General features: G+C 38.4%; 1 protein-coding gene and 1 long non-coding RNA gene across 3 annotated transcripts in view; one reads left to right on the top strand and one right to left on the bottom strand.

Annotated features, from left to right (window-relative positions):
* NR5A2 (nuclear receptor subfamily 5 group A member 2) overlaps window positions 1-24,770 on the top strand; it is a 79,023-nt gene that overhangs the window by 24,075 nt on the left and 30,178 nt on the right. For both annotated transcript variants that reach the window (XM_063407682.1, XM_063407680.1), the window contains exon 5: window positions 16,923-17,042. In XM_063407682.1, coding sequence (XP_063263752.1) covers window positions 16,923-17,042 — 120 coding nt within the window. The remainder of the gene's footprint in view (window positions 1-16,922; window positions 17,043-24,770) is intronic.
* On the bottom strand, window positions 2,846-11,040 carry LOC134555323 (uncharacterized). Its single transcript, XR_010081406.1, has 6 exons — window positions 10,430-11,040; window positions 9,968-10,029; window positions 9,325-9,367; window positions 8,111-8,256; window positions 5,718-5,764; window positions 2,846-3,020 (listed from the first exon to the last, which is right to left on the bottom strand). It is a non-coding gene; the product is annotated as an uncharacterized LOC134555323 (long non-coding RNA).

Genomic DNA, 24,770 nt, shown 5'->3' with positions numbered 1-24,770 from the left:
TGTTGTTTCAGTAATTATGTTCTTCTTTTGCTGTCATTGAACTCAGCTAAACTCTCAGTGCTCCAGAATGAACAAGATCAGGCTCATTCTGCATTTCAGTCAGTTCCTGTAGAAAATGTGCTGGTGCAGTGCAGTTGTTCTTTCTTCCTTCAGTGTTCTACAGAGTTTAAGTTAGACAAGTGAGCTAGAAACTTGAGAGATATTTAGTGTCTCCTGCAGCCATAGGAAGGAAATCTGAGGACTTGTTAAAAGGAAAGATTTAGAAGCAGAAATTCTACAGAGAGAATGGAACAGAATGTTAGCAGGCAGGAGGATCTGCTTTTCCACTTGTTGCTTTGATAATGGATAAAAGGCTGTCATGAACTGCAGGCTACCAGCTGGGAGCAGATAGAGTAATCCCAGCAGAGGGTTGGCCCCAAACTACACAGGCATTCTTTTAAATCTTCAGGACCATAGGAAAGTTGTTTTTCCCTTACCATTGTCATCATTATTCATGATGATGTTTTCCACCCTAGTTTAAAATGTTGGTCTAGGTAAATCTACCTTACAAAACTTTTCTGTTTGAAATATAAGCAAATAGTCAGAGATATTTCAGCTATTTCATTCAACTGCCTGAAGATTCCCAGAATAAATTCCAGAGAACTGGATCTGGATCTGCTGTAAGAAATCTGTCATTTGATTGCAAAGGTAAATTGTGCCCAATGTGCAGATAGGAACAATTTGTAACCTATGCCTTCCTCATAATCAACACTTGTGATAAATGAAATCCAGAGGCTGTGTTACTTGTAAGAGAATAGCAGCAGAATGTCATTTGTTAGAAGAGGAGCCCGAGTGACCCCTGCCCAGTACAGACACAGGCGAGCACAGTGACAGACAGAGCCTGGCAGAGCCGTGCACGCGCCGTGGCGATGTGCATTGTGCCACCAAGGTCATGTTACCAACATGCTTAGACACATGCATGGCTGGGCCAGGAGCATTTGTGAGCATGTTACACATGCTTGACAGGATGGGGTGTTTCAACCTGTGTTACTGCAGAGCAAAAACCAAAATATTTAAGCCCTGGTTGTCATTCTATACTGTTCATTTTAATGATATATGTAGGGGTCTAGCTTACTTTGTATTCTTATGTGTAATTACCCGTATAAAAAACCACCACTCATTAGTGTTCTGTTCCACTGACTTAATTATACTCCTTAATTAAATCTTGACTAACTGGGGGTCACTGCAGTGTCAGTGGGATTTGTCACTGTTTGTCAGCAGGTGTCTGGTCACATCTATTTCTGGTTTCCCTGTTGCTGTATGCTGTTTAAGAGCATGGTCTTTTCTAAATGCAAAGGACAATTCTGCATTACTTTGTTGTGGTTTGTGCCTTAAAGAAACATAAGTGAATCCGTTCTGTAATACAAGCGCTCTTCCAATCTTTACGTACAGGAGGTGGAGAATGTAGCAAGTATAAACCTTTTCAAAACACAATTCATTACCTCACTGGTGCTCATTTTCAAAGGCTTGTTCTTCATACAATCAAAAGACACAACCTTATTAATTTATCAGATAATCTTGTGTTCAACAGGCATAAAAATATATTGCAAATATCAATCCAGAGACACTACTCCTTTTCCCTATCTCCTAAATGTGAAATGAATTTGAAACATGACCAGCAAGAATGAGCTAAATCAATATTGCATGCATAACAAATACTACATGGCATGTGCTGCTATTGCTGTGCAGCTCAGAGTCAGAAGACCGAGGCTCCCGAGTCACTGTTCCCTGAATAATTCAGTGGGAGTTCTGCATGTGCAATAAGGGCACAATAGTGCCATTTCTGTCTGATTCAAATTTACATGTTTTGGGTTTGTTATTTTTGAAAGTTACTTAGGGGAAATATAATTCCCATGTTTACGCATATAATAGGCACCTAATGTTCATCTGAATAATTGATTAGTCAAGTCAGGCTTTCATAATTAGTTATTGGCTTTCCAGTATAAGCCCACAAAACACTTGTCAATCTACAGACATTTTTAATTTATTTATATATATGTTGTCAAAAGAGCTGCACCTAGAAAGCATTATTTATTCTGTTGAGGCTGAGGAAGCATTTAGATTCTAGACATGTATTTTGAATCTATTGTAACTTTCCCAGAAGATTATTTCTCCGTTCTGAAAGTTTTCAGAAATGTTCTCTGCCCGTAAGCCCTTGCTTACAGTGGAAATTTAAGTGATTTTTTTTTAAATCCAATCCTGTGTTACAAAGAAGTTAGTGACATGGCTCACTGACTGTAAAATATTGTGTATTACTTATTTGCACTCAGATACATAACAAGCATCTAAATAGATGCCGCTAGCAGGTATCCCTAATGCAGCCACAGATTCTGTGACCAGACAGATGCATCTGTTGGTAGCACACGTGTGACAGTGATATTGCAATTAAGAGTTGTGAAGCTGTATGGTAAATTCCAGAATCATAGGATAATTTGTATTTCTCATGAACTTCATGACCTTGTTTGAACCTTACCACTATTCCAGTTTTGCTTCCTCGTCTTTCTGACCAGTTTTCAAGTGGTTGTTTTTAAAGGGAAAAGGCATCCACCTTACTCCAGGAGTACATAGTGAGCCCACTGGTACAAAATTCATAAACCAAAACATTTGATTGTGAAATCCAAAATGAAAATTTTTCTTTTCTTATTAGAGGTATGTAAAACAATTGGACTAGAAATTCTGTGATTTGTTTTATTGGGAAACAAACTTTACGTTTCCATTGGGAGGCAGCATTTACTTCTAGCACTTGTTGAGTGTGAGGCACTGAATTAAAAAAAAACAGTGTAATTATTATTTCTGGAAAAGGTATTCTAGTTCTGTATATGCTGTAAGTTCACTTACCCTTGGCCTTATTCAGGAGAATCACCCTCATTGTAGTGTAAATATATAAGCACCAGCTTCTCATCAGTGAGGTCAGGACAAGCGCTTTCCTGAATCAAAGCCCGTCTGAGACCTGTGCTGTTGGATGTGTATTAGCTTCCTTGCTTTATAAGTGGAAAGATACAAGTATCAGGATTTAAACTCCTTCTAGATCTAAAACGCTTTTATTATAGAACAGCTTTTTAGTTTGTTTGGAAAGGATAGGTTTTTACAAAAACCACAATTTAGTGGTAGGAAAAAGTATGCCCATTTGGTGGTGAATTTATTTAACTGTGGTTCACCGCTATGAATTATGCGGTCTCACAGAATTCAGACAAGTTCTTGAGCAATACTGCAGCATCCTGTGTACCACACATGTTCTGCATACTCTCAGTTTCCATTGGAAGGCAGGAAAAGTACTAGAATCACTCTCTTGAAATTTGGTAACATACCTCAAATTGAAAAAATGCAAATATATTTCTAAGGGTGTCATTATAAAGTCCCTCCTCCCCAATATATCATGTACTAAGATAACCTTCTGCTACCTATTTTTATATCCATTCCAAAACAATCAAAAAATAAAAGCTGGGTTGCAAAGACCACAATATCTCTGCAGGATTCAGAACCAAGTTTGCAACTGCTGTTACAGTTTTCTATATGACATTTGTCCAGTGTAAACATTTCAATCAGTGTTATACCAATATAAGGAGTTTTGACTAGGATATCTTCAAGCATAGTAGTTTCTACCTGAAAAGTGTTTATAGTTTAGGCTGGTGTGCTAATTAAGGATTTGAGCTGTGTGAGCACTGAAATGTTCACATTCTCACTATTAATGTGCACAGCTCTCACTGGTTTCCCTATCTGTTACCCTGAGTTCAGAAACATTTCCCAGTGGTATTGCAGTGCTTGGTTCTTCCATTTAGACTTTGAAAGAGCATTGTGTTCAGTAAATGTTTTACAACTGGAAATAGATGTGTCTGCTAAAGAGATTCATATTTGCATCATTAGACGGGTGATCTGATCACAAGGCGGAAGAGAGATCATATACATAAACAATGAATTAAAATCCTGAATAGGATTGCTAGGGCTGTTTTTCTAGGTTACAGCTAAATGAGGGCCATTATGTGGGCTTTCACATAAACTCACAAAGCTCTTATCTGTATAAACCTGATAGATCTGCCATTATTCTCAGTGACTAGCAGAAGTTATGTCATTTAGTTTCATTAAAAATGCATTAATCCTTTTTTAGCAACCTTTTCCTAATTCATTGATTCAATTATACAATGAACAATAAAAATGTTCAGTATAATAAAAATACAGTATTAAAAGTGTGTTATATACATAAATGTTTCATTGCCATGAAATTATTCAGAGTTTAAAAATATTAACAATATTAACATCATGCTCTGAGACAAAAAAGTGTACTTTTTTTCAGCATCTCTGAAATTATATATAAGAATGAGTCTTTAAAATCAGATGCCCGAAATGGTTGCTTATAGTATTACACGTGGTCACTTCATGTACAGGTGTCCTGCAGGGTTGGTGACATTTAGCAGCACAGGTTGATTGAGGCACAGCAGAGCATTATAGAATGTATGCACATATTGCTCGTAAATCCTGTGAACCAGGCTGCTCTGATCAGATCAATTCTCCCCAAAGTCACTGGCCTCTGGCCTAACTGGAAGCGGACTGACTCCCAGGGCTGCACCTTGAGTTAATGCAAGTATGGGGAACATTTTGCTTGCTGAAGGAACACTCAGTGCACGGCAGCACTCAGCAACTTCCACAGCAGAGGCAGCTCCTGCCATCCCACTTACACCAGCTAAATAATTCAGAGCACCAGGACTCCAGTCCAGCTCTGTCTGGCAGTTCAGCCAAGACTTTAAGTGATTTTGACACAGCTAATACTTCTTATCATTTTGCATTTGGTTTCATTTATTAAATTCTGTGGCAGGAGAGCACACTCTCAGTGGCTGTATTAAACTCTTCTCTCCAATGCCAATAGCCCGGCACAGCTGAGCAGGTGCCTGTGTGAGACAGTCGATACCGTCGGCTGCTGTGAAAAGCTGGCGTGATTTCTGCAAGCATTCTAAGACTAGAGGAGCAGAAAACACTTCATATTTTCATTAGTCATCCCTTTACAGATTTACTTTTAATTCTTTCAGCAAAGCAGACTATTAAAAGCAATGACCTGAGGTCTTCATTCAGATCTCAGACTCGCAATCCTGTATAATGTGCGCCGCAGGGCAGAGGTCACACTGACGAGTCTGTTAATGTAGTCACTCTGGGATAAGATCAATCTCCATACTTCACCATATTGATCTAATAGCTCATTGGCACTTCCCTCTTTGAATTGATTAGCTCATGTGTGAAAAGAGATTGATGAGTTTGTGACCCTGAGGAGTCTGTCAGGGGCACACCCATGGCAGGGGAAGTGCATGTTTTCACTGTTTCATTTGGGTGCCTCATTATCTGGGTGCCTCATGGGGAATAGGGGTCGTAGCGTTGTTTTATGAATTATTTACTACAAAACATCACATTTTTCCTTCATTTGATGCTCTAGCTGTACTGAACCCATTCTAAGCAGAACTGGAAAAAATACACATAAATGGCCAAATGTACCAAATATTTGTGTAAAGGGAACCATGACATATAAGTGACCTTAAAAAGCAATTTTACTAATATAAGGTAATCATAATAGATATGAGGGTAGGAATAGACTTCATGGGTCACCTAGTCCATTCCCCTTATGCAATGACAGAATACTGATGATATCTAGATATTAATTACATTTTAATTGCATATTCTGGATAAGTACTTACAGTGAATCTAGTTCAGACATCTCAGAGAACTTCATATGCACATTGCACTGTAGAAAGAGGCAATTTGAATACAATATGTGAGCTACAAACTAAACTATGCACATTCTTCATTTGCTAAAAGTAACCAAAAAACCCTCCACATTCGACTCTATTTATCAAGTAGTCATATATTTGCAAAATGCATGTATTTGATACAGTATATTGGATTTTAGTGCAGTGTGTGCTCATGCAAGAGGAAATATAAAAGGAGCTGTCTCAAGAAGCTGAATTTAGAAGTTGGCGTATCTTAGGGTGTACTTTAAAAATGTGTGCATTATCAAAGGCTTTGCAGATAAAAAGCAATAAAACTAAGGACCAGCTCATTGAAGCCTTTTCTTGAAACCCAGAGATTTTTGGATTTCTGTCTGCATATGAATTGTAGAATCAGTCTTGAAGACATTCATAATGTGAGAATTTTTTGAGCACCATCCAAGCTCAGGATGCTGTATAATGCTACAACTTTTGGTATTTATTGGATGTCAGGTTATAGGATGTCAGGTTTATAAGATGTCAGCTTATATGATTATATCACAGCACAAAAATTACTGAGCAAAATATTCTCGTGGTGTTGTTAAGCTGATGATTATATTTTTGTAAGGAAACAGTGAGTTTCACCAATAATATCTTGCTGTATTATTTGACTGGACATTCTGGGTTTGTTTTGCAGGCTGGCAGTCTAGATTGAAAGACTGATAATTTTATTTACAGAGAAGAGTCCATGTATGCTCCATGCAGTCAGGCAACCTTTTTCTGCTATTTGATTTGTGGTACCATAAACAGATACTGCCTAAAGACAGTAATAGTCAGTCCCTTCCCTAAAGACCTTATACTCAAAAAGAAACAGACCCTCAGGCAGATTAGCCAAAGAGAGAATTCAGTCCATTACCTGTCAGTGACACAATGCTGAATATTTGTATAAGCTTGCATTCATTTATACTTTTAAATCATCCAAGCTATTCTATGTAACAGAAAAATTGCCCTGATATAGATTTAAATAGCCATATTTTAAAAAGCTCTAATACAACTCAGACAAACTTATTAGAGGCAGAGTCGTCATGCACTCTATGTTGGTAAAACTGGGATTAACCTGGGATTAAACAACAAAACTTCTTACATTTGGGTGTTATAGTAATCTTTTAGTTGTGTCAAAACCTCAGTAATAAAATTCATATTAAACCTAATTACAAACCAAAGTAACCGGTTCTTGGACCTAGATTAACAGTAGATTGCCAGATACTTGAACATAAGCAATGCAAACAAGGATTTTTTGAAGAAAAGGTTGCCATTTTATTTCAAGCTGTTGCCCATTGAACAAGCCTCTCCCAGTCTGATTGAAACTTAGCTCCTGCAGTTGTGTGTGGTGCACTCAGGGGTGAACAGGAAGCAATTAGAGCAGCCTGATTTTGTTTTTCATCATCTCTATTGTCATTCAGAAACAAGCTAAGAAAAACCCAATAAATTAGATGTACATACACTCTCCATTTTTCCTAAACACACAGCTAGTCTTCCATTGTATGCAGACATGTAGGAACCCAATTTGGAGACTCAGTTTGGATACCTGTGTCCAGCTGTGACAGCAGAGAAAGTCAGAGGCTGACTGGTTTGTGTCACAGTCTACTGTCATTTTTGCCCATAAGGTTCCTACTCATTCTGCGTTCTGGACTGCAAAAGGTCCTCCCATCAACATACCAAACAACCCAAATAAAACCAGTATCTTCAAAGATATTTTTTAAATTTAATATTAATCCTAATTGCAGAGCAAATTACAATATGGGACCTGAGCAGAGTTGTGACAATCTTATTTTAATGGTACCTCAGAGATTTCCAAATTAGACTACAGGAAACAGGAAGTAGGAATAAATGAAACAAAGCCAAATGAAAGGATGACTGGAAAAAAACATTTTAATACACACTTGCCTGTTCCTTAAACATTCATTCAATCAGGACTTCCTGTGATTTTTAATAGCATGGCTCTGTCTGCTCTTTCACACTTGGCTGTGTTGGGAAAGGAGGTAATTTTTTTAAGACAATGTTCCTAATTTAAAGGATTTAGCTAGATGATAGTAGCTGCATGCTGAGAGCCTCCTGCAATGCTTTTAAGATAAAAAGAGAAGTAGTAAGTGTTTCGGATCATTCCTGTGTACCTAGTTGGATCATGCATCACTACACCTCCATAACCTTCTTGTATGACTTCAGATTCCTTTGGTGGCTTTTTTAAAGCAATTTTTTCTATCAAGCCAGATGGATACTGATTTAATACATGACAACACCCATTCATAAGGCTGATTTTTCTTTCATTTTCTCGGTTAGCATTGGGTCTTCTTTCTCATTTAATCTATGCCCCAGTGACTTACTGTTACTGCTGCAGCTCTCAGGATGTAAGACAACATTTCTGTATTTTTTCTTCATCAGTATACCATCTCCTTTCACACCTTGACTGAAGATACTGTTTCTCATGATTTCTTACTGCTTTTGCTGTGGCTTTTTCTGGCTTTTTCTACTACAAATCAGAGGAAAACACAGTGGAATACATTTGTATGGCAAGTGCAGTGTTCCACAGTAACACTAGCCTCTGTTGCCAAAGTGCATTACAGGTGACTCTGTGTCCAGCCCTCAGGCTGGAGACTCTACATCCTTGTCTTTCCCTGATTCAAGTACGGGCAGAAGGAAATACTTGCCATTCCATAGTTGTATGTCTGTCAAAAGTTTTAAGAGGGCTATGAAAAGTAAAATATAAACCAATGTATTTTTATTCCTGAAAAATATTGCAGTGCCATGCAATCAAAAGATAAACAACATTTAAAATAAAAAAACTTCTGATATGCTGATAACTACAAATGGTATGAAACATTCAGTGTATTGGATTCTTTGTGTGGTTTGTCAGTGTTCAACCCTGACTGTCACAAATACTCACCTGGAAAATTGTTCTTCTCTCATTTACAGTGCTCTAACATTAACTTCTTTTTAGTCATGACTTCAGAAGATTATTTGCATATTCTCATTGGTGTAATAGTGAATACAGTCCCACACTGTGTACACTTGTTAAAAGGGAGTAGGATTATTCTTCACTTATGACTTGCCTTTTTCCCATACTCCACACCCACTTAACAGCTGTACTGGAAATAAACATTAACCCTGTTAAACAGAACAGTAACCACAGAGTGTAATTTAAATGAGAGCTGGTTTAACTCTTGTTAAAAACTTATTAGTTTTAAAACTCTTGTTTTAAAACTCATTAGTAAAAACCAGCATTCTAAGGTGTGCATCACTTGAAAGAATGGGACCCTAAGTGTATGGAGAAATTACTCTGCTCACTTTTTACCATATTAAAGATTGGTTTATGAAATTAGCACACATCTTTTGTCAAAAGATAAAAATATCTTCCTTATGATGCCTACTTGATTGAGTTTTAATAGAGCATTTATTTTGTCAAAAATAACTTTATTTCATACTAGAACTTTGTCTTTAAATTAAAAATCTACCCCATATGTTGTATTGATTACTGTTGAGATTTGATGTTGGTGGTATCTAAGAAATTTTACAAATGAGAGCTAATGTTGGAGTTTACCTGTAGTCTCTTAGAATAAATTTCACCTGAAGCAGTACAGTAACTGCAAGAAAAATGAAATCACAATTTATCCAATTAATCACCAAACAGGAAAGGAACATTATATAGAAATTAGATAATTAGATAATGTAGAACATTATATAGACATTAGAAGTTCTTTCAGATAATGTTAAAATATATGTGACTTGGAGAAGACCACGGAGACTTTAATCACAGGCTGCTCTACAATAGAGTGAAACTACTGATTGAATATATTAAGAATAAATTCACTAACAGTACCATAAAATTTTCTAGACACAATTTTGTCTTCTGATTCCCTGAAGGACATCATTGTGTAGCCCAAAAAGTAGATCAGACCCACAAGGCTAACAATTAATCAGGTGGGACTAATTCAGATTTTATTGCAAGTCAAAGAACTGATATTCACACAAGTTAAGAGTTAAGAACATGGTCCAACACAGTTTTGCGGTTAGTTTGTTGACATAAGAAAAAGCAGGTGTGTTTCCAGAGAAATTCAAGGGATCAACACAGCTCCAGTACCAAAAGTGCTACATAAACTACATAGCTTTATCTAATTCTTTTAAAATTCTAGACCCAACTATGCATAAGCTTAGGCTGTACTAACATCTGTAGAAATACTCACAGGAGTAGGATTTTGAAGGTAAATTCTATGGATCCAGTGCTAAAGAAGGTACCTCCTTCACTCTGTGAAACAGAGGGCAAGAATAATTCATTTTCCCTTTTCCTTATCTTTCTATTCACTTTGAGAAACAAGAAACACTGCATTGTAAGCAAAATTTTCAGTTGGGACTAAAAAGAAATACTTCTCCTATTTTCAGTTAAATAAAATAAAAAACACAAACCCACAACGACCCGAAAAAGAACTTAAGAAAAACACATTTATAATTCATCAGAAATAATGCTGACTGTGAAATACCAAGTCATTTTCATGCGGTTTGCACAAAGATAAATGTGAGGAAAAGGAAAAGAAATAGGAGTGCTATGTGTCACATTTGATGCCCTATATAATAGATTTATATAGACAGAAAGTTTATTGTAACAGCCCTTTCATCTGATGCTTGTAGAGATGAGATTGGTCATTTACCTTCTCCTTAAAAGATGGGAAAACTTTCTAAAGGAAGTCCAAAGATCCATAAGAGAGATCTTATTCTTTAGTAGGATCACCATCTGCTGCCTGCCTCTACTCCTTCAGCAATCTGAGGGCCCCAGACTCAGGCACCTTGTGTTCTATTCCTGCCAGAAAACAAGATGCGTGTGAGCTGATGCTCAAGGCTGCTTTGTAAAGTATTTTGACTGTCTGGAAGATCAGCACTGAAACTTGGAAATGGCTGGGCAGTGCTGCTGTGATCCCAGTGATGTTTCCTGGTGATCTCCCACGGAGCTGTCCAGGGGCATGTGAGTGGAGAAGCTGTGGCAAAGCCATCACCCTCCCTGCCTGCATTTCTCAAGCAGGAAACACCGCACTCCTTTCAAAGCACGGGCACCACACACATGCCCCTCCATAGTCTGGAAGTGTAAAAAAGTATGGGACTATTATGTTGCTTTGTGCTATAAATTCCTTGTGTATGTCCTTAAAAAAAATCCAAAGTAGTTTGATATTCCAAATACTAATGGCTCTATAAGCAGGGAGATAATGAAGCATTTCAGCCCTTCTCTCTTCCTCTTTCTCAGTTCCCTGCTGCTGAATAAAGGATGAGCACTTTAACCTTTCTTTCAGCATGGTATTCATGGGTTACTTTGCTCTATGTGGACACTGATTCACACAAAGCATACAGGAACTTAATACCTAGGATAGAAAAAATTCCCGTTGAAATATTCTAGTTCTGAGGGGTGGATTTGGAAGTTACTAAAGAAAGAGTTGCACATACACACATGGGCATGTTCCAAGTTCAACTGCACTTGTGTAACAGGAAAAGGCACACACTGAAGTATTTCTGTATTTCTTTTCATTTTTAAATCAAGACAAATGTAAAGCAGTACCAAACTTGGATAGATTTATACTTCGGAATTCTAGAGCTAGATGGAAACAGGACAGTCATTTAACCAAACACAGACTTGTAAAGATCACTCCCTACCTTCACCTAAAAATGTTTATAACACACAGGTTTCTAGTAAAGAGCCGGAACAATCATAGTTAATATTAAATCATTTCTTCTTGAACTTTGTAGCGTTTTATTACTGAGGTTATAGGTAGTAATCACATTTTATTAGGGCATTCACTGATTCTGAAAGTTATGTGCATTCACTTCTAAAACCACATTGTCTGTTATGTGCTGCTTTTTGACAGCAACCTTGCACAGGAGGTTTCCCACTGTTAGCAACAACCCATCTGGAGAGTCCAAATCCTTCCCTACCTGTATAATGATTTGGAAACCATGTATGCATTCAGGAGTAAAAAATAGTCTCTGGAGTGCACTTGTCTTATAAAACTTTGATTTGGGGTGATTTGCACCACTATTGCATAAGAAAATGGAGTAACAACTCAAACTATATGTCTGCAATGACTTGTGAGTGATCTCCTAACTGCATTTGAAAGAAAGTTCAAGCATTCCTTGAACCTATGTGCTTCAGGCTGAACAGTTCAGACAGATGTTTAATCACTTCATATTCACTAGGAAATGGCTATTCAATGGCCGTAGAATTTAAAAGTGGCACTGTGAGATGAATGCTTCATGTTATTCCAGATTTGCATTCCCTCTTAGACGCATAAGTAAAAATAATTCAGCTGAATCCAGCACAGTTTTATCACATAAATTTCAATTATTGTGGTTTTTTAAAATCATTAGATACCCTTTTAAATTTTTAGTAGCAGAAAAGCCCAAAGCTACAGTGGCAAGTTGATGTAAATGAACAGAAATGAAAAAGGATTCTCCAGCTTCTGAGAAAAAGAGGTGTAAACTGGGTAAAAGGTGAGCGCACTATTTAACTGAATCCGCAGCAATAATTATAAGGAAAATATTTAACTTAGAGCAGCACAAAAAACCCATGACCCTGAAATTTTTAACATGTAATTCATCAAGTGTCAGGCTGAAAATACCTCTTCAGAAGAAAAATTGCAATAAATCCACAGTTGTTGGTTACAGTGCGAAATATTGTGAAACACTTTCCTAAAAGAAAGACACAGTGTGGTTTTGATAAGATTAAGCTGAATTTCAGCAAAGCATACACATTATTCTTCATTTTGCTGTTTGGCAATTTCATTGTTGTTCTTCAGAAAAAACAAAAGTTTATAATGATTAACGTTCTGTGCTGTGGGAAGCATACACTCTACAACAATACTACTCTTGTGTCACACTAGCCTTCCTCATCCATAACATCAGCACAAATAGTTTTTCAGATGAAAAAGTAAGTAACCAGCATTTCTGAGATAAGTCCTCAGATGAGTAACCAGCTTTTCTGAGATAAGTCCTCCCTTTAACTATAATTGATAAGGTGTGATTGTGTATTTCAGTGTCAATAGAGGCCTCAGTGAGACTTACAAACTTCCACTGAATCCCATATGAAAAGCTCTGGGCTCAGCCGAGGGGAGGCCAGAGTTTAGCAGGCAGATGTGACACTCTCATTCCTACCTTCTTCTTCTGACAAGAGATAGTGTGTCACCACAGTTCTCAGGGTTAGACCTTTCCTCTCCAAATTGAGAATCCATTTCCTCCACTGCTGGAAATACTCTATGTGGCTTCCATTATATTGGCAAGATAATTATGCAAACTAATAGATGCAGCTAAATCTATTCTCGTGCATGCCTGTTTTCCAATCCTTGTTAGTGGAAAACTCAGGAAAAAATTCTTTAAAGTCACCTTATAATTGTAGTTGGCTATGTAGCAACTCAGACATACCCCCAGAGAATTCTGTGTTCAAGCCTGTATTCAGGCACTCGACAGAATCAAGTTTACTGCGCAGATGAACAATACCACACAGTTGTCAACCATCATTCTCTGCTTCTCTAACAAACAGTATTTACTCCTTCTCTGCCCCAGCAGCATCAATTGCAGTCACACAAACCCTTGAAGTCTGCATCTCGTCCCCCTCACCTTCGAGGTTTTACCCAAGATCCAGCTCCCCTTTGTCTTCTCCTACCACCTTTCTTCCCGTAAAGCAGCCTCCTAGGCACTCCCTTTGCTTCCCTTGACACTTAAGAGCAGTTTTACATGTGTGATGTTTTACTCATTTCATACTTGTAACATTATTCCTCTTGCATGCCACCCTGCCTGCTGGAAATGATCTCCCACTTCTTTTGAGTCACAGACCTTTCATTACTTTCTTCCACATCTTTTTAAAAAGCCATTTCTTCAGCAACAATTTCCATCTATGCTGTCCCCAATGGTGTGTCTTCATCTGAAGGCCACTGGCCAGGAAGAGCCTAAATTTGACCATCTGGGCACAGTATTCATTCACACTTTTGCTTGAGGTTCGATAGCTGTCAAGTGGGAATCTCATTTGACAACTTGCTTAGGTGAGACCCAGGTTACATTATCCTCATGTTAGTGTTCTGTTATGGCAGGAGCAGCTGCAGATTTGGGGAATGTTCTTGCAGAAGGCATGAGTTGGCCACATGATGCTCAACTTTTATCTATATGCATTCCTAGTAGTTAGGACAACAGGAGCTTTTTTCTTGTTGGTGTTAAAACACGGATAATGCTCTTAAAGATCTCCACAAACTGAAAAAATGCTCAAAATTTTGACAGCACTAAAAGTTTGTAAGCTTGTTCTAATTCATTGTATACCACAGTTGAAGATGTTGTTGACTATGTCTAGTCCCAGACTGGAGTTAAGTATCTTGGTGACAGAATCTTAGCTTCTCTCCTGCTTACACTGCTAATGGCAGAGCAGCCTTCTACAGCTTTGGAGTCAGAAGACTGAAGTCCACAAGAGGATTTTCCTGTGGAGGACCTTCCTCTTCAAACCAAAGCAGAGTCTCTTTGCCTTCAGGATCAGTTTCAGGCACATTCAGTTTAAGGCACATAAAAGTTTTGGTGAAAGGCTGATTTTCTCATTTTGACAGATAACATGCTTCAGCAACTCATTTATCGACTTGCCACAGAAACACAAAGGTGTTTGTGTTCGGGCTGCACTTACACACGCAATAAACTTTACCAGCTCCTTCTGACATAAGAAGTGGTGCATCACTGGTTTTGTTCAATGTGATCTAAATGCTTTTCCTCATCTACGAGTCTTTCAGAAGTTGGCAGGAACTGGTAATTTGTCCTATCTTTTAGTAATACACAATCCTCATTAAAAACATGTTTCTTTCTTCCTAGTGCAAACTGGGAGGCATCTGCTGCCCCACCATCTTTCTTGAAATGGCACAAGCAGCTGGATCTAATAGTTTTCTGCAGGCAACACAGTGTTTGGGATGTGTATAGAGCTGGTTGTGCTATCCATTTTATGGGCTTTCACTGGTTAAATTACAGTGAATACAGGGGAGTAGTTTTTCTGAACAACTAGCAGATGTTCCCTGTGCTAGTTTTTTGAGTCTTGTAAAACAGCAGGAGCAGACTATGTACAAAACAATTTTTTGTGATTTTGCCATCTCACACTGTTCTCACAGCACTGGCTAGGTAATGATAGGATAAAGCTTGGGAGGTAAGCTTTGATTGTGGACTAGCTGCTGTTGGGATCTTCAGAAAGCCAGACCTGTAAAGTATGGTTTATTTTCAAAAGCCTGTGGCTGAGACAGCTGGCTTACACTGGAAATATACAGTCATTTATAGTAGTCAAGTGCTTGACCTTTTATTCAGGTATTAAGTGTTATGACATGGATGCTGAAGGTGTAAACTCTCTCAAAATTTGTTTTCTTTGGCTGTAAGTTGTGATAGCTTTGTGTGAAATGGTAATTTGGATTATATTATCATTTATTATCATATTAACATGATGTCTTTGATTTTTGTGATTTTTTCAACCCTTTTTGTTCAGAGGAGAAAATGATCAATGAATAGTTTCTCATAAAAAGCAAGAGTAACAGAATCTGTACATTTCAAATATGTTTTTCAAATAATTAATTTAAACCTGGCCCAAGTGTATGAATGTGATGATTTACTGTCCTCTCTTGAGCTAACAAATCACTTGTTGAAATAGTTTTGCAGTCAGATACATGTGGGCAGAGGAAAAGATTTTTAATACCAAATCAGCCTTGCTCAGTGTGGGAAAGCATGAACGGCTACACACAACCTCTTGTGCCTTTGAAGGTGAAGGGAAGACAAATGGAAAAGGCAAAGATTTCAGTGTTTCAGATATTAAAGTCTGAGGTATGTGACAAGTGACTGGAAAGAGGGAGACAATAGTAACTTTCACAGGTGACAGTACAAAAATCTATTAGCAAGAAATGTTACTTCCTTCTCTACTACACAACTAGAAAACAAGCCTGAAAGAATAAAGTTCTAAAATTCATTAGGCCATATTTGATGAAACTTGGAAACATCTACTGCATTATCTAATTCAGCTCATACAACATTACCCCTTGTAGTGTGGTTTCCTGTGTATGACAAAATCTAGTTTTAAAGCAATTGAAACTAGATTTATAGCATTTATAGCATTTTTAATCTGTTCAACAATTGCAGGTTCTTAGAGTCCTTTGAACGACATAGGTGCTATTGCCACTCTGAATTGTAGCAAGGTTAATGTATACATCTCTCAAATCTTTCAGGGCATCCATTAAAAGTCAAAGACTTTGATTTGAAAATAATTCAAGAAGCTTAATAAGAATAGGTTCAGAGGATATTGATGCTTACCATGACTTAATTTCATAGTCTACCTTCCCCTAATTTGTGATTTTATTTTTCTTCCATTTCTATGACAATCCTAATTATTTTTCAGCCTTTAAGTGAAGAAGACCGAATGCAATCCAGTTGCATTTAGAGTCAGTTTAGGGATAAATTTCATTGTTCTCTAAGACATAGATCCCAAATAACTTCAGTAATCTTAATGTAGGTTCCTTGTGCTGGGTGCCCAATATGTTCCTTCTGTTCCCAAATCCACTCAGGGATGTGTCTCACTGCTCACCACCGATTTATGCATGGCCCTTTCTTGCCCTACCAGTGACACCCAAAGCTGCTCAGCTTCTGTTCATTAAGAAGTGTTCTCTTTTCATAGCACTACAGCCATTTTTAGAGAGTTTTTTAACCTCTCTTCACTTTTTAGTTTGCAAGGGACCTGTCTCTGACTTGGGCCTGTCCAAGCAATAACACTTGTGAACCTGCAGATTCCTTATTATTTCCAGAAGCTAAGGTTCCAAGATGGGGAAGAAGAGAAAGTTCACATGAGCATTATTTCCTGCTCTTCTTGCTTTGGGTAAAAATAAAATCCCATTGCCATAAATATACAATTATTACTACTTTGCATAACAATGCCATAGTTCTGCTTTCCTAGAATCTAAGACTAAATCATTCTCTAAATTTTACAGATCAAGGCTACAGCAGTGTTCTGTTTATTCAACAGCAAACAGCAATTTTGGGCATGAATAATTTTAGACAACATCTCTGTTCTGATGTCAGCCAGCTGTGTGAGGGAGCACTGCTTCCCTAGTGTGATGTCAGACTTACCCCAGAGTGATGCCACCAATGTTTGTGCTTCCTTTACAGGTTGATGACCAAATGAAGTTGCTTCAGAACTGCTGGAGCGAACTCTTAATTCTCGATCACATTTACCGGCAAGTGGTACATGGGAAAGAAGGCTCCATCCTCCTGGTTACTGGGCAACAAGTGAGTATGTGGTCTGACAGAAATAGTCATGCCTTGTTTTTATAATAAATTTCAAAATACCAGGAACTTAACTAGGTCAGAAGCACTCCTGTGTTCTCAGACATCCTCCACAAGTACTGCAGGTAAAATCACTTGTGCACTCTGTTTCTAGTCTGCTGATTACAGATAAAACTAAAAAACCAGATATAAACATAAGCAATTTGCTTTTCAAATACTTCAGTAATTGAAAAATAGCAGATGAGAAATGTTTCTCAAGAAGTAGTATTTCCTTGGGGCTAAAATGGTTTTTGACAACAATACTCCCAAACCTAATGCTTTAGGTTTAAGCAAATACAGCTTTTCTTCCCTTCAGAATTGTGATTTACTGAAGAGAAACACTGGATGGGTCAGAAATCTAGAGAACCTGCTGCTTACTACCTCAGAAATACCTTGCTTTTAGAGTCATATGCACATGTGTGAGAAATTGGGCAGCTGAGACATCTAATTGCAGGAAAATTATTCTGTCCATAGGCTATACAAGCAGGTCCTGTCTCAGAAACTGTCTCAGGTGTGCACCCTGCAGTTTCTGCACAGCTGTCCAGGGGTAGTTTTCTTTATGTGTCAGATACACAGATCTCCCAAAATGCAAGAGCTATAATGTAGTAAATATTATGAAAACTGAGAAAACACAAAAAGAAATAGAAAGTTTTGTCTCTGCTATGCTTTCTAAAGCACAACGATCTTGACAGTAAAACAAGAACCTTATTCCTAAGATTGTTATTCTGCTTTTAACAGAGAAAAAAAAAAAAAAAAGAGTATCAAAGAAAAGCAAAGTGTGCCTGCACATTATATTTCTGACTTGAAGTGAAAACAAATGATGGCTCTGGTATTTAAGTAGCTGCAAACTGAACAGCCTCAGTTTATACACACATGGGAAAGAGCTCCTTTTCCTGTGCAACACCATTTGTGTCTGCATGTTGCGGAATCTGCTTACAACTTCAGATATAATTTTAAAGCTGCAACCATTTCTTAACACTAAGAACAAATGTTTGTAAGAATCAGAAGTATTCTGATTCTTCTGTTAGCATCTATGATTAAGAGGTCTACAGTAGAAGGGAGAAATGACTGACTTGTTTAAGAAAGGAGTTGGGAAAACTCAGGTTCTAGCTATTGAACTGACTCCTGCACTTCATGGGAAGTCACTGACCTATCTCAGATATCATTGTACTCCCTAATTATATTAGCAAAAGTTACTTTAGTTGCATTACTCTTGATTTATATCGGTGCCATTGAGAAAATGACTGATTCCCTTTCCATTTCATGCTCTGCAAGACAGACAATTTTACTGGAAATTATTTCATTTACCACACAGAATGCTTGTTTATAAAGCTATAAGTATATTGACAGGTTTCTGTTCCTGGGAGAACTGCTAAATTGGTGTCTCCTTTGTTATGTGATTAGCACTGTTTTAAAGGTACTGAGTGCCTAAGTCCCACTGAAATCATTAGAGGCATCTAACTACCCTTAAATTCTAGCCATTGTCCCCATATTCCCACAGTAATAATTTTTACCTCATTAGCCACTTTTATCTTTTCTTGAAAATAAAAACCCCAGCTGTACATGATCTCAAGGCAAAGCAGAACGTTTCTTCACTGTTGGATAACAGGTAGCAGGATGCTTATTAAATGTACTGCTTGCAAATCAGCAGCTGGACTGGGAAGCTGTGCATTTCCAGGCAGACTCCAACTAGGTTAAAACCTGGCTATATTGGAATGACTGCAATCATTTTTGCCTGTTTATAAACTAGTTTTAATACATCCTTCTTAAAATCCAAATTCCCTTTCCTATGCCAAAATTTGTCACAAAAGTTTACAATTTTGAAGTTGGTGCAAGCACCCTCAGAGTCTCCCATCACCTTCTTTACTTGCCTCTGCTCTTATGCTGAGAGCAGGAGCAATATCACTACCACAGCAATAAGAACTCTGCAGTCAGTCCTTTTTCCCATTTCACAGTTCCTAACAACTGCAGAACATACTTCCATGGATGTATCACAGATTCTCTTTGAGAAACAGGGAGACACTAGGCCTGAATTACAGTCTCTAGCTGCTGTTTCTGAAATCTCCCCATAATGCCCCTGTTTTGTTCCAGTTTCACTCAGCTCTGGCCCCACTGGATCCTCAGGGAAAAGCCAGATTGCTTCCAGGAGCAGGTGCCTGCCCTGCTGGGCTGTGCATGGCACATGTTTCACACAAAGGCTGCTGGTAGTCGAGGTGTTGCAGCAGTGCCAGTGCTGTGCCACTACATGACTCGTATGCAATTTCCACATCAAAACCATCTACTTTAAACCAGCATCTTCTAAATAATTTTCATGGGTAAAAATCATTCCTTGAAGAAACTCTTTTATTTAGATGCACAAGGCTGGGTGAGCTAAGCAGAAGTTTTAAAATATCGAGAATTGCAGAGCTACAGATCTTAAAATCACAGGATAATCCAGGCTGGAAGGAATTTTAAGGAGTCACAGTCCAACCCCCAAACCAGGTTTCTCAGGGCTTGGTCCAGTTGGGCTTTGAAAACATCCAAGGATGGAAAATGCAAGATATTCATGTGCAGCCAGTACCACTGCCTGACAATTTCCACGGGGAGAAAGTTTTTCTTTAGTTCTCCCATGAACTCTTTTTTATTCCCACCTTACACCCAGTGCTCATCACTCTCCTTTTCCTTGAGCCCTGATGCAATGCACAGAGTACAGGAGATCTTGTTAGGAAGACTGAGGCAAAGGAGGCCCTGAGAGCCTCAGCCTGGTCTGTACTTGCTGCACAAAATCACCATCTGAATCCAGCTGCAGTCCCACATTTTCCTGGTTTATCCCAGACTAGCAGTTCGACATCCCTTACAAGTTTCAGCTGCAGCTGAACCCTTTTTTAACACTATCACTCCATGGCAGTGGACATGGACATGCATGGTATTTCTGCATTACCCTTCCTGAACCATTCCTGGCTTCGGCTGCTGTGCACTGCTTTTGCACAACCCTGCTCAGTAGTGAGTTACTTTTAAAATAAGTTGATCCAATACAACTGTCCCTCTTCCTAAGTGTCAAGATGGACCATCTTGGAAGCATTGGCTCATAATGTTGCACTCTTAGACACAACATCTGTTCAAATATATTTATGAAAGCACAATTCCGACTGTGTCTGTATCCTCTGTAAAATCTTTATAATAACTCTGGGAAGCCACACTTCTAGACCTGGGGGTTATGAGTCTTTGCTAGTGCACCATTCCTGCATATTTTCTGATTACAGTACTGATCCTTTCAGTTCCCACAGAAAAGACAGGGGAAAACCATGCCACCATTTCATAAAAATTAGTTGATTAAGGTGTGGAAAGCACTCTGACACTTCTGATGAAAAGTGCTTTAGATGTTTTCATTTCTGCTACCAACAAAGCACTGTGAGTGAAATTACAGTCAATCATCTGGCTTTCAAAGATAATAACTTTAAACTGAGGACCTGAGCTAGACTGCCAACTTTATTACCTGAGAGATCAAGTTTATTGTCACAAGTTAGCAAATTTAAGACCTGAGAAGCCTCACTCCCTGCTTTCCTTAATATATCCCTCCATAAAAGCCACTCATAAACACAATCCCTTTTACAATCACCATCAAGGTGGAAGCTGTAAGGGGGGAGCTTATCGCCACTTAATTAGAACATACCTGCTCTCTCCACTTAGGCTGCACAGCCTCTGTTCCCCACACACAAAAGCCAAACTTTATCCAGGTCCCCAGGGCAGTACCACTGTCAGTTCTGTACTAGGTATTGAAAATGGGCTAGTAGTTAGAAGAACACTTGATAATTTTCAAACACACTGGCTCAAAACCCATTACTTTAGGGCACTCCTATCACATTTCCATATATCTGCATTTCCCTCAAGACACTGGCTTATGGGTTTTACTCAGTGTCAATCCACTGTTCCCACTTTGATAGGGAAAAAGTGCAGTCAGCAACAAACTAGTAAGCTTTGGCCCTTGTGCAAAAAGAGACTTTTATTTTATTTTGTTATTTATTTGGGGTTTCATAAATGAAGCTCTTTTGTGTGTATGTGTTTCAAGAAAGCACTTTTTTCAGATCATTACAATTCCTCAGCAGTTCCTCAGAAACAAGTTCCTCCCTGCGCTGCACACTTCATTTTCTGCACTAAGTACTGCCCCTCAGCAGTAGCAATTACCATTTCAAAAGGAAATAAAGTAGCACAAATGCATTTTACAACTCTCAAAATTTCATAATAGAAAACAGCTAAGGAGTGATTTGCAATGTGGTGGTTAATTGTAAATCATTGCCAATATGCTCTCCACATGCTGAGTTTTGTAGGCTTGCCATGTGGCATGTAATTTTAACAGACCATTTCTAATTATAGAATTTTAATTCCTCCAACATGAGCACTTTCCTCTTGTATCTTCTACACAAACAATACACTGCCAGCTTCCAAGTCTCAACACATATAAGGCAGATGCTAAAGCTCTGCACAGAACATTGTTGCTCCTGCAACAGTGGATGCACAACACTTGAATTGTAGCCTCATTGGCTCCTTTTGTTCATACTTACACTCTACTCATTGTTGCCAAATACTTCCTCTGCTGAGACTGGCCAAAGCCTTTCCCATTAAGAAGGCCATCCAAAAATGTCTCTAAATCTGAGATTTTTTGAGATTATTGAAACTACTGATTTAGTTGAAGTCATCAGACAAATGAATCTTTACACTTGGATTTGTATTCTAAAGCATCACACCAGAGAAAGAGCATGAGATCTTGATGACATTGTCTAGAAAGATCACCCTTGCAGAAGTATCACTGAAGCACAAAAATACAAGTGTTAGAGGAGTGACTGCAAAGGACATCCTTTGTAGGATCATCATATTCATCATAGGTATAGAAAGCTCATGGATATCTCATGGAAACCTATTACTTCTTATGTTTTTGGAAATTAGTGAGTCTCTTTTTCCCATTAGATTTGTGTTGTAGTCAGTGAGGCTTCATAGTTGTAGTGGGCACGAAAGAGGTATTGGCATTTGAGGGCCAAATACAGAAGTCCTTACATAGTAAACACAGGACTTGATTCAAGGTAAATACAAATGAGATCAAGCAATCATTATTTCGCTATTCAGTACAGTATTTGCTTTTTTACACAGTTCCTTACTCGAGTGGCTTCTGCCTAAAGGAAAGTAAGGTTGTGTTAATAGGGCCTCATGCCTTATGAAGATATGAGGATATTATACTGGCTGCTCCTTGGGGATGAACTAGATGTGCTCAGTTAAACTCGGTAAAATGCATCAAAATTCAGTTATAACCATGAAGTGCCCTGAATTCAGGTTTGTCTAAATATTTGTGTACATTGTACAAAAATGTGTACATTTTGAGCCTTTCAAGCAGCTATGGACATACCTATGAACAACCTGATCCCAATTCACATGTGCTTTGCTGTGTTGCCATGAAACCATCATAGCACTAGTCTTTTAAGTCTAAAATCCCAGTTCCAGTAAAAGTTTGTGGAGAGAGAACCCGGCATGAATCCTTGTACACCAGAATTCTTCCATTTCCCAGGCACTAACTCTGTTGCCTTCACAGGAAACACATTTCTTTGTCATTTCATACACATGGCTCCCATAAAGAAAACACAAGTTATTTGCCTGGAGTCTGGCAGCATTTCTCCAAGCCTGTTAGTCCTTCACACCAATCCCATGCTAGTGAACTAATCTGTCACCATAAACTCATGTAAAATCCCAGAGCTGATTTTAAGCTTGCCCAGCATGAAAGACAAGTTGTTCAGAAACTCAGTTTGAAGAAAGCCTCACATGAGTCTGTCCCGACTGCCTGTTGGAGCAGTGATACTGATGGGATCCAAGGTGAGCACATCCAGTCCTGACTACTCATTGGTGGGAAAGGATTTAAAGCAGTGGAGCAGAAATTTGTGCAAAATAAGAGGGTCTTAGGGGGAGTGAATTTACATGGTTCAAAGCTCATGAAGAAGCAGTTTGAGTTAGCACAGCCTTGTGAGCTATTACCTAGACATTCACAAAAATTTTTCCAGTGATTCTCTGCCTTCTGATGAACTTTACTGAATATCAAACAGCAGAGATTTTGTATCATCTCATCCCGATATTAAAAAACCACAAAAGTACATTATAATACTTTGATAAAGACATGGAATCGATTGCACTCTGCAGTACTTTGGAGTGTTAATATTTGCATATTATAGTTAATTATCAAGCACCATAACATTATCCTATGGGAAAGGGCCACTGGCAACTTACTTCATTATCTTCTATTATTGTGCCTCACATTAAAATGACAAGCATCTTATGCTGCATAAGTCAACACAATTTTAATTAATATATCCAAACCTGATAACCAGCAGATGCAAGCCTATCTGTGGCTTTTGTCCATTCTGAAATCTCCTCAATTTTTGTATGCAGGCACCTCTTCAAAGTTTTTCCATGTTTATTTGCTTAGAAATGTAACAGAAATGCTGTTTTTAATGAAATCATTTTATTAATAGCTCAGAATGAGTTTAATAACCACAGCAGTTTCCACTGAAATCTGTATCTTAGGAAACAATGGAAAGGTTGCAATAGCAGATGCCCTTGTTTGCTCTATACTGAATGCATGCTTCTGAGATGAGACTCATGCACCCACTGAGCATCTACTGGAGCAGGGTCAGGGCTCAGAGACCCAGGGCAGGTCAGTGTGGGCCAGCCCAGGCTTCAGTGCTGTTTGTGGAAGAGGAGAGGGCGCTGCGGGAGCAGCCCCCCTGTGGCCAGAGGTGCTGGCCAGGGTGCACCCCTAGAGCAGGAGGAGCAGGGCGCTCCCTTTGCTGCACCTGAGCACCCACTGCCTCTGCCTTCAGACCCCAAACTCACAGTAGTAAATCCAATATGGAATCAATCTTTTATTAACTTGAACTGCCTTAGTCTGCTAGATTATGTTGAACAGAGCCACAGCAGGGGCTTTATTCCTTAGTTGTGCAATTCCTGTCTGGCTGACAGGAATGGCATTCAGGGATAGTCAGTACCTGGCAACACCATCAACAAGTAAAAGCACTCCAATCATATTCTAGACTATTTCAAGCTTGCTGAAGCACTGAAAGGGATGGTGCAGCTCCTCACAGTAATTCCCCATGATAGCACAGTCATATTCTAAAAATCAAACACTCCTTAATTTTAGAAGAAAAAGAGAACTTAATTCCACCATTAAATGTCAGACTGTTTTGTGACCATAGAGAAGAGTTGATACCAGAAGCCACCATCTGATTCCTGGAGAAAAATTACTACCTGAGCCCAGCAAAACCAGGGATTTGTCTTCAAAAATCTTTAATTACCATGAAACACCATTTGCAAAACAAAAAACCCACAGGTGCTCCCTTTATTTTTGGCCTTCAGCCACAGCATTTATTTAGCTCAGGGTACAGGAGGAATTCACACTTCTGTTTGTGTAGCCATAACTTCAGCCCATTGTTTTACTTCCAAATTACGTTATGTGCAAGCTTTGACAAAGCTGCTGTTTTCAAAAATGCCAGACAACATCCTCAACATCAAAATCAATGTGAAATGTAATATTAATTTGGATGCAAGAATATTTGCATCAATATACAATATGAAGTAAAATGTACAATATAAAGTAAATGCTGACTTCACTATGCAATTAAGCATTTTGCACAAAATCCAAACTGGTTTAATCTTTTAAAAGTGCTTTTAATCATG

Source organism: Prinia subflava, chromosome 10 (genome assembly GCF_021018805.1).
Source record: "Prinia subflava isolate CZ2003 ecotype Zambia chromosome 10, Cam_Psub_1.2, whole genome shotgun sequence".
In the NCBI taxonomy this organism is placed as follows: Eukaryota; Metazoa; Chordata; class Aves; order Passeriformes; family Cisticolidae; genus Prinia; species Prinia subflava.
This window is presented reverse-complemented; position numbering and strand designations above follow the sequence as displayed.